The 18,627-nt window shown below is 34.8% G+C and overlaps 1 protein-coding gene across 1 annotated transcript; it reads right to left on the bottom strand.

Moving 5' to 3' along the window:
- Positions 1-10,196: 10,196 nt before the first annotated feature.
- Positions 10,197-18,294, bottom strand: LOC136070679 (kinesin-like protein KIN-7K, chloroplastic). Its single transcript, XM_065780939.1, has 5 exons — positions 18,082-18,294; positions 17,872-17,997; positions 17,743-17,793; positions 17,413-17,460; positions 10,197-10,933 (listed from the first exon to the last, which is right to left on the bottom strand). Exons 1-5 carry the CDS (start codon positions 18,277-18,279, stop codon positions 10,370-10,372), a joined length of 987 nt encoding a protein of 328 aa, XP_065637011.1. The 5' UTR covers positions 18,280-18,294; the 3' UTR covers positions 10,197-10,369.
- Between the last annotated feature and the right edge of the window lie 333 nt (positions 18,295-18,627).

The raw sequence follows: 18,627 nt of genomic DNA, 5'->3' as shown, positions 1-18,627 counted from the left end.
ATCAGAAGCTTTGATTGATACTTTGATTGATATTACCGGCAACTTCCTAAGGTGTATTGGTTCTAGAAGAAGTTTAGTTTTGGGTTTTATTCTATTGAAATAGATAGTAATTGTGTATATTACGGTTTAATATTTCATGTGCAATTATTTAAAAAAATCTGACGTGGCACAATATTATTGGATGGTGTAAACATAAGTTTTTACACCACATCCTTATTGAATTCAATCTCACTTAATAAATGTGGCAACTATACATACATTTTACACAAGATAATCGTTAAGCACATGTCATTATAGTTGGAACAAAGAGAGTACAAGTCACGATAAATTTAGGCATACGAAATGATATCTGACAATTAAAAGAATAATAAATTGACCGTTAAATTTAATGTAGGTGGAACTATACATACTAACCACAATCTATAAATATCTAACTACAATCTATAAATCATTATCGATTATAGCATGTAAAAGAAAAATATCTATTATGAGCGATTGATGTCTTGGTCTGATGATAAAGAACTATCATGATGAGCAAATGTTATAGGTTAAAACTCTCTAAAATATATATATATATATATGTTAATAAAAAAAAATTATAACCGATGACAAATTCAAAGATTCTTCAAAATATCTATTAATTATAGATTCAGTTAATTTTAAGTTCAGCAAAGAAAAAATTTTAGGCCAAATGCATAAACATGCCTTGGGGCTTAGATCGGTTGCAAACTAGCCCCTAAGCTTTCAATTTTTTCTTATGAGTCCTTAAGACTTCTATATTTGTGAAATTGATCTTTACGACTAACTTCTGTTTGTTCTCAGCGACGGAAAAGAATTATGCGGCCATCAATGACATTCATACCAAATGAAACACAAATGATAATAAAATAGAATAAATTTGCTTTACCGAACTTGATATTTTAAAAAAAAAAAAAAAAAAAAACTTTCTTTTATTTTTTTGTTTACGTGTTTTATTTGTCGCCAATTATGGTTGTGGGATATCATTTGATGGTCGTGTGATTCTTCTCTGTCAATAAGATCAATCAGAAGCTAATCCTAAAGGTCAAATTCATGAATATGGAAGCCACAGGAAGCTATAAAAAAAATTTTGAAAACCCAAGAGTTCAAATTTTAACTGACCAAACCCCAAGAAGTGTTTTTGCATTTTGAGTCAAATATTAATGATAAAAAATACTTTCTATGGCATTAGACAAACTTTTCCAATAAATAACGAGATATTTTATCATCTTAACTTTATTATTTATCAATTACTACAATTGTTTGAGTTGAGTAACTAACAATATCAAATTGAACTAGTGATTACTTGAGGATTTATTGTACTGTTAATGGTAAATGTCAAACATTGGACTCACACTTACCACGCATATCTTATATGATATATCAACATTTAAAACTATTATCAACTAATAAAAAGTGTAATATTAATGATTGGGAAATGAAGTGTTTGTGTGTAATATTCTTAACACAACACTAAAAAACCGCAAGATAATTGTATAGTGCATGTATGTCAATTGATGAATTTTATGGTTAATAATAAATCAAAGACACATCTAGTGATGTGGCAGAACATGAAGGACAAAATATTGAACAAAATACAAATGGTGTCTACAAAAGTATCCCAACACAATTTGTGACTTTTTAAATGATTGATCATGGAGCCATTAATTTAGAAAGTATATCATTTATAAAATTGAATTCAAAGATAATTATAAAGCATGTGGCAACATAATTGGGATAAACAGAGTATATATCACAATAAATTTAAAGATATAGAATGAGAAATAAAATATAATAGGTTAAAAATTAATAAAATCAATATTCACTATAATATATGTGTCACTATACACACATTTCCAAGCATCCTACAAAATATATCTTGCCGCAATCTATGACAACATTAATATTTACCAATTTTGTCTATAAAACAAAACTCAAAAGAACACATATTAATAAACATATTTAAATATACCTTGACATATCTACTAAATAAAGAAATCATAACAATAAATCACTACACATGTAAGCACGGCGTGTGCTTGAACGCACACACACACGCTACATACATAGTTGGAGTAATATTTTTAATATTTAGTAACTTTTTAATCAGGGAAAAAAAGTATAGGTACAATTACTTAGATTTCCTAATTATGTTCAATCATATAGTTAAATTAGCCAATGAGTTCAATAGTTGAATTTAATTGTGTTTGGGGGAAATGTGTTTATGGTGCACCTTGACTCTTCGAGTGCAAATTTTGAACTTTTGACTCTTCTTATTTATTACATTTATTGAACCTGAGTACTTGGGCTCACTTTTCCTTTATTTGGCCCTTCAAAAAGTCTACCTCGACATCTCCTACTTGCCAAAGCGATGATTTTGCCCTACCAACTTTTTTCAAAATTATGAGTTTACTCCCCTAGCTGACAAAAATATCTATAACCCCGCGTTAAAAATACAATCTCAATTCTTTTTGAGATCATGCAAAAACACCCCCCCCAGATAATAGACGCGACTGATAGCAATGAAGAAATAACGCAACATAAAGGACTAATAACAAAGCAGGCTGATATATAGCAGAGAAAGTGCTAAACAACCAAGCTGACTACCCTATTACCATAATACGCTTGGCTGTTTGTGTTGCAATATTGTTGCTGAGCTAATGTGCTATCGTCCACATTAAAGATGACTTACGTTTTGTGGACCAAATAGCAAAGTAGATGCTTGAAAAAAATGATGGATAACTAAAGAGATATAATTAATGCTATATTTTTCTTTATTCTTAAATTTCATTAATTATGAAAAATTTTCAATGTGGTATGACTATAAACCAACAATACTTACAAAGCACACCGATATAAGATACGTTGCATTTAAGTAAAATTCATATCATTGGTTTTTTTTTTTTTTTTAAAGAAAAATAATAGTACACACAAAAAAGAGAATGAAATTCTAACACAAATATACACTACAAACTCCACTTAAAATTCATATCATTGCTTAAAATAAAAATATTGTGATTTATGGATCGGCGAAACTTTCTAACATGGCATATAGTACTATATACTATAGTGGGTGAGTATGATAATATAACACACCCTGCACAAGAGAACATATTTAATATGAATATAATTAAGTTACCAAATAATAATCTTGTAGAAAATTACACTCATGTAAGTAATAATTTCAGAGTAATTAAAGGATATAAAGAGCCATTAATATAAGTCTCATCATGGTCATTATAGCTATACTTACCAACTAAAAAGTGAAAAAGAATTTTTTTTTTTTTTTTAGTAAATAGTAATACTTCTTAGAATATACACAAAAATAGTAATACTAATGTTTTAAACTGGATTATCACTGCGCACCCATAGTACGATGATCACTCTACAAGTATAAGTACTTGTGGAGGTTGGGGGGGCAAGAGCCGGGATTCAAATCTCTAGGATGGAGTTTTATATACATATACACTTAAATTAGGCTAGAGTAGAAATTCTATCTTGTAAATAAAAAAAATAAAAAAACGGATTTATAATACATTACATAATTAGAGTACATTTCATGATTCAGAATAAATATTATAAATTTATACATGTACAAAGTATCACGTTGTTTAAAATTTTAAATGACATGACACTAAGTGCACTATTAGATCCATAAAATAAAGTTTTGAATCATGACATGTTTTCTCTCAAGGTTTATTAAACCCAATAGGATCATGTTCCACAAAAGAAGATTATTACATTTGAATTCTTTGTCAGTATACTCAAAAAATATTTGTTCTCTATTATCAAATTTGGGGATTAAAGCAATTGACGCACAAGGTGTTACTTGGTTCATACTCCGATCCAAAATCGGTAGGTAAAATACCAAAGCACAAAAATGTTCATCCAATTTGTCACATTAAATTCTTTAAATATAGTAGTTATTTAATGTTTCACGTTTCAATGGGTCTAAAGTTGCTGAATTTATTTATTTATTTGGTGGAAAAAAAGTGGCTGAATTGGTAAGACAACAAAGGAGCTAGCTAGTCCATGTTTATGAAACCCTAACTATGAACTCTTTTACTACCCTTCAATTAAAATTTTCCTTTGTTTAAATTGAATTCCCATTTAAAGAGTTTTAATTCACTCTAATGAGGTACTTAAGAACAATATCTGTGACCCACTTTTTTCAATTATCAGTGTATAGCTCACGTTCCAGTCCATAAATAGCTCTCTTCTAAGACTCCTCTAACGCATTCCCTTTAGACTTTTTGTGCATTTTCCTTGTTTTTATCAACTTGTCTTAGTCATCAATATCCCTTTCCTCTATTCTTGTTCCTATCCCCCCCCCCCACCCCCCTCCCCATGTATCCATCTCCTCTGAGATTCAACACCATGGATAGCCATACCAGCTCTAATGACCGTACAACTGCCTCTGGCCATTGCCAGCTTCCCTATACCTGCCAATACTGTTTCAAATCATTTGAGTCTGGTCAGGCTTTCGGTGGCCACCAAACTAAACACAGAGAAAAAATAAGGTTCAACAATGGTATAGTTGAAAGTCAAAACCTCCCCATTGCACCTGTCCCAGAGGAACTTACTATTGAACCAGGACTTTGCCAACAAGGACCAGTTGTGTCCACTGATGTGATAGGAGATGGGGTTCTCCAGAGTGCCACCAAGGACCCTTTTGTGGAAGGGATGCCATATGAGAATCCTACCGGGTCTAAGGAGATTGTCACCAGGGACCTTTTTAGGGAATGGGTGCTGCCAATATATGCTACTGGGAGAGGTGAAAGTGGAGAAGGTTCAAATGTACATGGAATTGTGTTTGATCCTGTTGCTAGGGTTTCAGAGGGAGATGAGCAAGCTGATGAGACTAATTCTGAGAAAAAGGAGGATTTGGACTTGGACTTGAAGCTAGGGATGTAAGCTTTTGGGAAGGTCTCTTGTTGTTTGAGCCTTAATTCTAAGAGATTCCATATCTTTTAGATATCCATATATGAATAAGGTTGGATGCAGGTTCTATATGTTTGGTCTAGACTAGGAGTATTTTTCCTGGGAATTAATGTTTGTCTAGTAGTTTTGTATCATTACTTTAAGAATATATGTGTGGTTGCTTAATTTTCAAAGAAATATAAAATATATGTAATGGTGATTAGTTGAACCAATTGAAACCTCTTGAAATCCTTTTGTTTTAATTTTTTATTTTTTTTTAAAATAAGTATCATAGAATTTGCACCTATTACGTCTGTTGCATAACAATTGTATTTTATTGTTAGGTCAATACATCAGTTGGTTTTAGTATAATAGGACCTAAACTCAGATCGCATATTTGACTACAATAGACTTTATAAATTGAGCCAATTGAAACCTGCTTTTATTGTATTAAGTTGATGACTTGATATTTATGTAACTCAACTTGCCAAGATTAGTATCACATTTGAAGCAAAAAAATTATGATGACAAATTTTATTTAATTCCTAAAACAATAAATATATAGCTTCAATATTTCTTTCAAATCCAACAAAGAAAAAGGATTTCAAATGAAACAACTTAATTAAATTTGCAGCAAATTTACCAACTGATGTCATAGGACATTGTAGTAACCCAAAGCCTTATATGCACAACACACTCACTCATAACTTTTTATGCTTGCTGTATAATCATTTGTAGCATTCTAAAACTATTATTAGTTGATTCCCAGGGTAACATTACATTTAGTACATGTTTGGCAGGAATAACAATTGCTATAACCAACATTTGCTCGTAAGAAATTATATGTATTTTGAATAATTTGATTAGTTGCAGGAGTGAAATAGATTAGAAATAGAGGATGACACACCCATTACAACCAATTAAAACCATAAGTAAACACAAGGATTTGCCAATTAAACATGTCACTTATTAAAGGCCACTTGTTGCTCCAATTTTTTTTTTTTTTACATCCACATAAAACATGCCTTTAAAAATATCCAAAAAAAATTATATAAAGCATTTTACGACATTTAAAAACAAACATAAAACTAAATGTTTTATTGAGTATGTGCTCATGTGGTTTGTATTTTATTTTATAATATAATTCTACATAAATTTTAAGCCTGATTAACTCATAATAACATATTCGATCTAATGATAGTTTAGAAATTTATAGTATTTGTCAATGTTTAATGTTGAATAGAGCATAAACCCATCACACAAACCTTTAATACAATTCAAAAATATATATATATATATATATATCTACTATTAAATATATAAAAAGCTTCAATGGTAGGGAGAGGAATTTTGTATGCAATATCTTGACACAATATTTAATAAATTTGAAGATAATCATAGAGCACATGTCAATTGATGTACTCCTTGCTGTTTAAATCGGTCAAAATCACCTTAAGAGATATGAGAAAACTCATAGGAAAAAACTTTGGAAAAGAAAAAAGTGCATGATATCTACATAAACATTTTGAAACACTGAAAAAAAAATCCATATACAATTTGAGGCTTCTTTAATGATTAATGACAGAATCAATGATTTAGAAAGCATATAATTTTTATAATATTATTTGTAGTGTATAACGAATTTGAAAATATTTGTAAAGCACATGTCATTATGGTTGGGACAAAGAAAGTGCAAGTCATGACAAATACATATACAAAATAATATCTTACAGTTAAAAATCTAAAATATCGATTGTTAAATTTCATGTGCGTGGCTACTATTAATACTTTTATATGTCATAAACATAAAGCACATGTCATTATGGTTGGGATAGAGAGTACAAGTCACGACATATTTAGTTATACCATATACAAAATAATATTGGATAGTTAAAACGCTCATAAATAGACCATTAAATTTAATGTACATGGCAACTATACATATCTTTTACACCATTTTACAAAATATCTAAGCCACGACCTATGACATCATTATTAGTAAAAAATAATAATAAATAAATAAATAAAAAAACCCTGAAGGAGCATGTGTTAATTGACAAAGAAAATAACCGACAACAAATTTAAAAATAACTTAAAAGAGTTGTTAATAAAGAATCAGTTAAATTGTAAGTTGAGCAAAGGAAAAATATTAATGGTAAATATACTATTAACAAAAATATCTATACAGAATTTGAGGCTTCTTTAATGATTAGTGATAGAGTCAATGATTAGAGAGCACGTGATTCAAAAAGATAAAACATCGTTTGTTAAATTTGATGTACATGACAACTACACATTCCTTTTACACGACAAAATCATAAAATACGATCGAACCAGACAGGTGTAGGTAACTTGACTACTTTACCTGTCATTGAAACACAATCTAGAGACACACTAAAACGAACCACAAGATCAAATTACACTCATGCCTCTCCCACATCAAGTTGACCGACCTAGCCACTAGTTACAAAGCTCCAATAAAATATTGAGAAGGCTCGAGCTTGTGTTTCAATGACGGGTAAGGCGGTCAAGCTACATGCACCTTTGCTCTATTTATTTTTTTTCCACAAATTCCAATCTTGTTTGCTAATGATCCATCTAGATTCATATAAGGATTTGGAGGTATAAAGTCTAATTTAGTCGGTTCATAACAATCTCTGTAAAGCAAGGGGCAAAGCTTCTACGGCAACTTCCCCTCATGTAGCCGTCGGCCATCCCCAACCCCCCTCGTCACTTTTGTCTAATAAGCATCTTTTGGCAAAGGAAATGAGGCAACTAGTCACTATCTAGCGAAGCTGTGAGCCTCTTTGGATTGGATATATATCTATGAGTTTGTATCCTATTTTCGATAGGAACAGTTGACAATTGAATTGAATTTCTTTAGTTTGGAGCCAAAGCTTGATTTTTAAAATAAGGCTGGCTCGAGCCTTTTTTTGTGGGGGGGGGGGGGGTGGAGAGAGAGAGAGAGAGAGAGAGAGAGAGAGGGGAGGCTTGATTCAAAGACCCTGCAACTCTCTCTCCCAGGTAGAAAGAAGGGATTGAAGTACAGCGCATTTGGATCTTTTCCTTCAACCCCGCAAAATTGTATTGTCATTCTGGTTGGGACAAAGATCTAGAGTACAAGTGAAAACAAATTTAGTTATTTGAAATGATATTTGACAGTTCAAAAAAAAAAAAAAAAAAAAATCGGCTATCAAATTTAATATATGTGGCAACTATGCATCACCCTTACATAATCTTACAAAATATCCAACCACGATTTATGACATCATTAACCAAAAGAACACATGATAATAGACAAAGAGATTACAACTGACGACAAATTTAGAGATAACTCGAAATATTTTTTCATTAAAGACCTAGTTAAATTGTAGGTTGAGCAAAGGGAAAAATCTTAACAATAAATATACATTCTATAACATTTGACAAATTTCTTTGATCAACGTAGACATCTGCTATCATCTTGACTTTACTATTTATCAATTATAACATTTGTTTAAGTTGATTAACTAACCATATCAAATTGATCTACTGATAACTTGGGGATTTAATGTATTGTTAGTGTATTTTTTTTTTTTTTAATCATAATGTATTGTTAGTGTTGAATGTTAAACATTGGACATACACCTACCACACATACCTTATTATAAAGCACATATCATCATGTAAATAGGACAATAAACTACATGTCAAACTAAATTTAGAGATAAAAAATGAGAAATAATAGTTAAAAAATAACAAACTTTAACATTCAACGTTATATATATGCTACAATCTTGTTTCTCATAAATACATTATTTCCATATTCGTAGGCATTATAACACTATAGCTCATGCTTTAACAAAACAAGCAAACTCTATTTTTCACAATCAAGTCTGGATGAAAGATGTACCACCAGATATTATCTCTGTTTTACAGGCGGATTTTCATGGCCTAGTTGAATGAAATGCAAAGTCTTGTTTCTCAAAAAAAAATTAATAATAATAATAATACATATATATATATATGATATAATTCTATATTTGTTTTTGAGCATCCTACAAAATATCCAGTTGCAACTTGTGACATCTTTACCATTTATGAGTTAGAAGACAAGATACGTTAGTAGATATGTTAATTAAGTAATCAAATTGTCAATTGAACACAAGACAAAGCCTAACGCCTAATGCACTTACATAATTTGACAATTTTTTTCCAATCAACAGGTCAAATGTGTCATTATCATGACTTTAATTAAAGAATATATTAATTTGTATATAATTTAAAAATGACAAAGTTTAGCTAAAAAATTTGTTGTAACTTAAGGTTACCACCTTACTTAATATCATTAGAATTACCGCATACTTTGAAAATCTAACCGTTAAATTGCATGTTTTTTATGCTCTTAATATACATGTCAAATTTTGTGTCAATCGAATATTATTTACTACATGATAACCTTATATTTTATGAATAATTTTAAATTACAAAAACTTGCAATTTAAATAATTTATTGATAAAATGACTATTGATCTCTAATTTTTTCCAAATTCTGCAAATATAAAGGATATAAAGAGAAAATATAATCTAACGACAGATTTGTCTAAGTTCACCCCCCAATAAAAAGATATTAAGTAAAGTTGTAGCCTTAAGACTAAAACCAATTTTGTATCTAAATTTTGTCCATTTAAAAATATATATATCAATTCGACATGCCTAGTAGGTTGGTGGGTTCCGTTCTTCCTCACCCAAAGTTAGCAGGGTCAAGTCTTGGTAGGGAACAAACCAAACCCAAACTGAATCATGGACACCCCCAATATTTAGTAACTTTTTTTTCTATTAAGAAATATTTAATAACTTTTAAATTAGCATCATTTATCAAACAATATCTAATAATTATGAAAAATATAAGTGGAAAATTGGAAATGCCTGTCAATATTTTTTTATGGCATGATAATTGGCACCTACCGGCCTACATAATATTTTGTTTCTCGTATGGGTATAGGGTTCAATTTTCCCCTCTTATTGTTATAACTATCAAATTACAAAATAAAATAAAAAGAAGGTATGGCTACGAATTCTTTCAATGCAAACTGCCTCTTGTTCCAATTGGGGGATCTGACTACTAAAGATGGATTGGTAAGCTGGGAATAAAGAGGTTGTTTTGGTGTTAATAAAAGTCACCTTTTAAGCTATAGGTTTATAAACCAAACTCGCTCTATAGCATTGGAGCATAGTGTAATTTTATCCTAGGAAAAAAAACCACATTAGAAACAATATAAATGGGGGAAATGAGGAAACCAACGAGGAAAAAGCTCTCATTTGTTATATACACAATCAGAAATTTCCTACCCATGCACAAGCACAACACAATCTCTCTCTCTCTCTCTCTCTCTCTCTCTCTCTCTCAACACCAATCCCATTGAAAGCCCAAATTTACTATGGGATCATTTTAAATCCCAAAACTGTTACCATCAACTCGCTGAGTCTCTCTTGTGGACAAAGAAACATCAGTTTCAGCACCATTGGATTTTTTCAACTTTGCCACGAGAACCCACATGTTGGCAAGTTCGTTCTCCAGATAAGCTTCTCTTTGCTTTGATTCCTCAACCTTTCTTTGAAGCTCAGCCTCTCTTTGATCTTTTTCTAAAAGAACTGTTTCATATGAAAGCTCTCTCTCCCGGCTTATGGCTAGTTCTCTCTTGATATCTGAAACTGACCCACCCTGATCATTGCGCTTAATGTGACTATCTCTACGGCCATTTCTAACTGGAGTACCGCTTCTACGCTGAGTGGGCGAGTTCTTAGATGTGGCTAGCTCGGCAGCTAGTCTCTCATTATGGTTCATTAGCTTGGCAACCTCTTCTGATAATGCCTTGAGCTCAACAGCAGCTGCTGAGGCTAACCCTTTGGCATATGTACTCTCCTCCGCTAGTTTCTGGTTCCGGAGTTCGAGCTGTTCTTTTGATTCTGTTAGTTCTGACACTTTCTGCTTCAGTTCTTCAATCTCAGCTGCCTAATTATGAATAAAAGCAAGGATTCAGTTGAAATTTTGATCTACTTGACAAATGAAACAACTAACAGCCATCAAATGATGATGAACTATTACTATATAATTTTTCATCAGTGAGAAGAAAATGGTAAAAAAAAAAATAAAAAAAAACAAAAACAAAAAACAAAAGTCATTGCTAAATAGAAATTTCTAGCTCCAGAAACAAGCTAATTTTGAGTAAATAAGCTTTTCAGCTTGAACCTTTTATGAGTTTCTCTGGATAAACTGTATCTAGTAAAAACAATTTTAATATTAACAGAAGGAAGATAAATATATAATCATTGGAGTTGCAGGCTGCAACTTCAAGGTAAAGCCACATTACATGAAAATATGACCAGGCACAATTTTTCATCCTTTCTTTCTTTTTGTTTTTTATGGGTGGAGGGGAGAAGAGTGCTGGGAGTTAGGGTTACATGTTAAGAGAATGGGTGCCTTCCATTTTACTTAGAACCGAATGTGCATTGGAAACCAGTTTGCTGCACATTGTTATTAAAAGGAGTTGTGGTAGGTTCATTTACATATCACAGTAAAATAATTTTGTGGAAAGTGGAGTTAGAATAATATTTTAGTAGCTGGATATGGTAGAAAGTGGCCAGGTTTCTACATGGCTTTAAGAACTAAGGTAACACTGCACAAGGGGGGGACAAAGAAACCTGTGCTTGTCGAAGCAACCCTTCACTTGGATCACACAATATCACATTACCTTTGTCTGAGCCAAGTTCTCCATGGGAGCTCTTTGTTTCACTAAATCGCTGTGAATAACTTACTACAGGAATAAAAGTTCTCAACTCTAGTGCATTGGAGAGCTGCTGCTTTAAGGAGGCAACTGTTTCCTGCAATTCTTCGCATTCGTATATCTGAAAGAAAGAGTGAAATGGTTCCAATAGGGGAGGTTGATGATGTGCATGCCCTGGCGGAAATTTTGGGCTGTAGCGTTGGAACTTAGCCTATGTCTTATCTTGGCATGCCGTTGGGGGCTTCACATAACTTCCCTTCAATTTGGAATCCTATTTTGGAAAAAATTGAGCGGAAATTAGCTGCGTGGAAGAAGTTGTATTTGTCTAAGGGGGGTCGATTGATGTTACTCAAGAGTACATTATCTAGCCTTCCTACCTATTTTCTATCTCTATTTACCATTCCTATTTATGTGGCTAATAAGATTGAAAAGTTGCAAAGGGACTTTCTATGGGATGATAGCAAGACTCATTTGGTAGGATGAGATAAAGTTTGTGCGCCTATAGCTAATGGTGGTTTGGGGATAAGGAAAATTACTATTTTCAATAAGGCCTTATTAGAGAAATGGTTGTGGCGGTTTGGGAAGGAAGAGGGTCGGTTATGGAGGAGGGTGGTAGCGTCAAAATATGGGGAAGAATGGGGGGGATGAACCTCAAAGCTAGGTAGGGGAGTTCATGGGTGTGGTTTGTGGAGAGGTATTCGCATGGGATGGGAGGATTTTAGCTAGCATTGTCAGTTTGTTGTTGGGTTGGGAAATAGAGTAAGATTTTGGCAGGATGAGTGGTATGGGGATCAACTTTTCCAAGTGGCTTTCCCAAGGCTGTATGGAATTGCCATTGATAAGGAGGCATCTGTAGAAGCTTCTTTGTCAAGGCAAGGGTGGACGATAGAAGAATTTGGGACGTTCGTTTTATTTGAGATTTTAATGATTGGGAGATGGATGAAGGGCTGCATTTTCTTCATATATTAGGAGCTAATACTCCTCCTATGGCATTTTCTGCATTTTCTCCATGAGATTTCTTCCAAAGAGAAAAGATTCTCTACTTCGGATCTCACCACAATTCTCTCACATGTCTCTGCATCAGAGCGGCCAAACTCCCCTTCCTTGGCATCAAGCAATTTCAAAGCCTCTAATAATTGAGACTTTTTGCGTCCGACATGACCAAACTCTGAACGGTTTCACTGAATGATATCTTCTTTCAAGGCCTTCAATTTTTTGGCAAACACAAAACTAGGAGTACCAGAGAAAGAATGTCAATTCCACCAAGAGTGAACTCTATCAGTGAACCCGTTCGTCTTTAACCACATATTCTCAAACCTAAATGGACTTTTCCCCCTCGCCATTCCCCCTACCTCCACTAGAATTGGGAAATGATCTAAAACAAGGCGAGGTAAAATCCGCTGGATCACATCCGGGTATTGCTCTTCCCAATCGTGAGACACCAAAACTCTGTCTATCCTAGACATCAAAGGCTGATTAGAGCCACTAGACCAGGTAAAACTCCCTCCCTCTAAAGGCAAATCAATCAAATTAAGGTCCTCAATGAACTTCGAAAAAAGTTCCATAGCCGGAGTAAGACGAGAGTTACCCGACCGTTCACTCGGGAAACGAACAATATTAAAATCCCCAATGCAACACCAAGGGACATTCCAGCATTGTTGAATACCAACCAACTCGTCCCACATAAGCCCCCTCGCATTATTATCAATTGGGCCATAAACCCCAGAACACGCCCAGGTAAAGCCATCCCCCACCCCTTTCCACAGAATAGACACAGAAAAGGAACCCAGCAGAAAGTCCAACCTCTCTAAGACCCTCCTATCCCACATCAGGAAAACCCCGCCAGCCGTCTGGACAGCATCTAAAGCCACCCAATCCACATAAGGACAACTCCACAAGCTGCCAACCATTTGTCTGTCCAAGCCAAAAAGCTTAGTCTCTTGAAGGCAAATTACATCACACTTCCACTCACGCAATAAATTTTTCACTATTGAACGTTTCCGACAGTCATTCAGACCCCTAACATTCCAAGAAAGAATTTTTAAATTCATAAAGACATGAAAATCCCAACTGTTGTATTAGCTCAGCAGCCAACACTCTACCTGTCATCATAATTAACCGAAGATTGCAAGTTCCTCAGCTCTCTCTTCCCTCTATTCTTTTTAATGATAGCTTTTCTAGGAATTGTAACTTTCCTGTTCAACACTTTGACATCCTCCGTCTCCTTCTCAATCTTTTGTAACAAAGCAATACATAACTTCTCATGTCGATGAGGTGGATGAGGTGGTTTATGAGGAAGAGTCTGAGGTGGCTGCTCAGGTGGTACAATTTTATAAAAACTTGTATTAGGAGACAGAGGAGTGGAGGCCTTTTGCGGAAGGTTTGGAGTTTGATCAGATAGACGGGTCGGAGAGGGACTGGCTTAAAAGGAGGTTTGAGAAGGAGGAGATTCTTCTAGCTGTTAATGAGTTGGCTGGAGATAAAGCCCCAGGTCCAGATGGTTTTTCTATGGCCTTCTTTCACCATTGTTGGAGAGTGGTGGAAAGAGATGTTCCAGCAGTTTTTGAGGAGTTCTATCTTCACAGTAAGTTTGAGAAATCTCTGAACGCTACTTTCATAGCCTTAATTCCTAAGAAGAATGATGCTTCCAATGTTCGAGATTTCAGGCCTATTAGCTTGGTGGGGAGCTTGTACCAGATCTTATCTAAGGTTTTGGCAAATCGTTTGAAGCTGGTTTTAGATCAACTAATCTCTGAGTCCCAAAATAGTATTGTGGGAGGTAGACAGATTCTTGACTCAATTCTTATTGCTAATGAGTGTATTGATAGTCGAGTGAAGAGTAAGACTCCGGGAGTTATTTGCAAGCTAGATATTGAGAAATCTTATGATCACATGAATTGGGAGGCTTTGCTAGATTTCTTGAAGAGAATGGGCTTTGGGGAGAAGTGGTGTAGATGGATCCGTACTTGTATTTCAACTGTTCAATTCTCTATTTTGGTTAATGAGACTCCAGCTGACTTTTTTAGGAGCACAAGGGGTCTGAGACAAGGGGACCCGCTATCTCCTATGTTGTTTCTGGTTATTATGGAGATTTTAAGCAGGATGTTGAAAAGAGTTGAAGGTGCTAGCTTGATCAGGGGTTTTAAGGCTGATGTAGACGGGGTGAAAGGGAATGTGTCTCACATCTTCTGTCTGCGGATGATACTATTCTTTTTTGTGATGCGGAAGTGGAGTAGATCCTTCACGTTCGGATGTTTCTCCTTTGTTTTCAGGCAGTGACAGGTTTGAAGGTTAATGTCCTGAAGAGCTAGATGGTTCCAATAGGAGAGGTTAATAATGTGCATGCCTTGGCAGAGATTCTGAGTTGTAGGATTGGGACTTTGCCTATGACCTATCTAGGTATGCCGTTGGGGGCTTCTCATAAGTCTTCCTCTATTTGGAATCCTATTTTAGAGAAAATTAAGCTGAAGCTGGCTGGGTGGAAGAAGCTGTATTTGTCAAAAGGTGGAAGACTGACGTTGCTTAAGAGTATGCTAGCTAGCCTTCCTACTTATTATTTGTCTCTTTTTACCATCTCATCGCATGTGGCTAATAAGATTGAGAAGATGCAAAGGGACTTCTTGTGGGGGGATTCAAAGGCTCATTTGATGGGGTGGGATAAGGTGTGTGCTCCTAAGGCGAACGATGGTTTGGGAGTAAGGAAAATAACTATTTTTAATAAAGTCTTACTAGGAAAATGGTTATGGCGGTTTGGGGTTGAAAAGACTCGTCTTTGGAGGAGGGTTATAGTTTCGAAGTTTGGGGAAGAGTGGGGGTGTTGGTCTTCCAAGCTGGGTAGGGGTGCCTATGGGTGTGGTTTATGGAGAAGTATTCGAAAAGGTTGGGAAGTGTTTAGTAAATGCATTCAGTTTGAGGTAGGGGTGGGGGATAGAGTGAAGTTTTGGACAGATAGGTGGTGTGAGGACTTACCACTCCATCTATCCTTCCCAATAGTGTATGGGATTGCTTCAAATAGAGAGGCATCGGTGGCCTCGCCTCTCGAAAGGTTGGGGATAGAGGCTCGGAGAAGCCGGAATGTTCGTTTTCTAAGGGATCCAAATGATTGGGAGGTGGGTGAGGTGAATGAATTCCTTCGTACCTTAGGTTCAAATTTACCTCGATCTGAGCTCGGAGACTGTATGAGGTGGAAGTTGTCGAAGAAGGGGGATTTTGACATCCGCTCTTTCTACAATAGGTTTCGTTGTCCTTTGCCTATTATCTTTCCTTGGAAAGGTATTTGGAAGGTTAAGGCTCCTCCACGCGTCTCTTTCTTTGTTTGGACTGCTACTTGGGAGAAGATTCTTACAGGGGACATTCTGAGGTGTAGAGGAGTTGTTTTCGTTGACTGGTGCATTATGTGCTGTTGTAACGGGGAGACGGTGAATCATTTGCTACTCCATTGTGAAAAAGCTTTTCAGCTGTGGAGCTTGGTTTTTAGATCTTTTGAGATCTCTTGAGTTCTGCCAAGATCGGTTGTAGATACGCTTTTTGGTTGATGGAATTGGTTTGGAAAGCACTCTTCTAGCATCTGGAATTTAGCTCCTTTGTGCCTAATGTAGTGTATCTGGAGGGAGCGGAATTGGCGAACCTTTGAGGATATGGACAAATCCGATGACCAGTTGCTCGCTTTCTTTTAGTGGTTCCCTTTTTTATTGGTCTAGGGCTTGGGGACTCACCTCTAGTGACTCTCTCCCTTTGTTCCTTAATTCTCTGCTCTGTACTTAGTTCTTTGTTGGTTTATGTTTGTTTTGTTGTCTTTTCTTTTTGTTTGTTTCCTTCTCTGTACTCCTTGTTCTACCTTATGTTTTTCATGAGGTAGCTTTTTGAATGTACATCTTTTTACTTATCAAAAAAAAAAAAAAACTCCTCTTCTGGATGTTAGAGACAAGATGAGATGAAAGTTGAAGCCTAATAGGGAGTTTGATATCTGGTCGTATTATAACAAATTGCGGGATTCTCACTCAGTTGTCTTTCCTTGGAAAGGCATATGGGCGAGTTTCTTTTTTTGTTTGGTGTGTAGCTTGGAATAAGATCCTAACGGGTGATAACTTGAGAAGATTGAGGGGATTGGATTTTGTAGACTGGTGCATTATGTGCTGGCATTGTGGAGAGACGGTAGACCACTTACTTCTTCATTGTGAGATGGCTTATCGGTTGTGGAGTTTTGTCTTAATAACTTTTGGTTTGTCTTGGGTTATGCCTAGATCGATCCTAGATTTGCTTTTTGGCTGGTGGAATTGGTTGGAAGCATTCGTCTCAAATTTGGAACCTAGTTCCATTGTGCATCCTATGGTGTATTTGGAAGGAACGGAATCGGAGGACTTTTGAGGATTTGAATAGTTCAGGTGTTCAGATGGTTGCCTCTTTTAGTGGGACTCTTTTTGATTTGTCTCGGGCTTGAGGACCCACGACTAGCGATTCTCTCCTCTCTTTTCTTAGCTCTCTTTCTCTTTTGTAATTAATCTGTTTTGGTTTTCTTTTTTGTTTTCTTCTTCTTGTTTTTTTAAGGTTCGCTCTATGTTTTTCATGCGTAGAGTAGTCTTTCGTTTATATAACATTCTTACTTATCAAAAAAAAAAACATGAAATCAGAACAGGACTTGATCAATAACATGACTAATGAAACAAATAAAATTTCATATATAATTTGGATCAAGTGGCTTTCATACCTTTTGGTTCAGCTGCTCTTGAATTATACGATTATCTGCAGCTTTAACCTGAAAATAAAAATAACGATACAATGCTCTCATGATTTCAGAAAATGACATCATTGCATAAATCTCATCATTTCAGTTCATGACTTAATTTATTGGCAAGCACTCCAATTAGTTTTGCTAATAACCCTGAAACTAAAATATGAATGAAAAAAAAAAAAAAATGTCATAAAAATCAGAAATCATGTGACCTATTTGCAAATGGATGCCAAACATGCTCCTAGGATATACTTTAACAAATGATAAAAATATTTTCTTGGATAAAGAACTACAAAATTTCATCACCTCAAGTTCAAAGGACTTCTCGTTCAATTGTGTCATCAATTCAGTAACAGACTGCAGCATAAAACAACATACAGCATAAGCTTGGACTTCTGACACAAGGAAAGCAGCCACAAGTAGAGGTACACTTACTTGTGATAATTCCAAATTATCCATCCCATTGTGTACAACATTAATGGAATCAGCAATTTGCTTTTCCAGCAAAGTTATTTGTTCATTCTTCGCATTGATTTCATCTTTCAACTTTCTCATCTCCAGCTACATTGAAAAGGAACTATAAGATTCAAGTTCTTAGGCACAATAACAGCAGTTGAAGACAGATGCAAGGTAAAAAGATATTACATAAATCTGATCCTTCTGGGGGTTTCTTGCAGCCTCCTCATACAACCGCTTCAAAGCACTTGAATGAAGTGCCACCTCTCCAGACAAAATTTTTTGCTGCTCCCTTAAAAGCTCAATCTGATCAATTGATTTTGTGCTAGTCTGACAAAATATAAAGAAAAATAAAAATTTTAAATTAAAAAAATATATCAAGTACATGCAAGTTTATACCTGTGCAAAGTATCCTTGAAAAAATTGGCAACATCTTAAAAAGCCCCTAAATTTAGAACGTACATGCTTCAAATCATAAACTGTGAGGAAAACACAAGCGCAAACACAGCCCAAAGCTATCCAAAAAGAGGCTAAAATGGTGTTTACAGGATCTTTATAGGAAAGAATAATCACAAACTCAGAGCAGCATGGAACTTAAGGCTTGACTGGGGACAACAAAAAAAGTTGGAATGGAGATGGAGCATGAAACTTGATTGAGAGACTAACAACAAATCACAAACAATAATTACTGATCATATATACAAGCAGGATTGAAGGATAAAAATAAAATAAAAA

The sequence above is a fragment of the Quercus suber genome, unplaced genomic scaffold (assembly GCF_002906115.3).
Source record: "Quercus suber isolate HL8 unplaced genomic scaffold, Cork oak 2.0 scaffold_251, whole genome shotgun sequence".
Classification (NCBI taxonomy): Eukaryota; Viridiplantae; Streptophyta; class Magnoliopsida; order Fagales; family Fagaceae; genus Quercus; species Quercus suber.
This window is presented reverse-complemented; position numbering and strand designations above follow the sequence as displayed.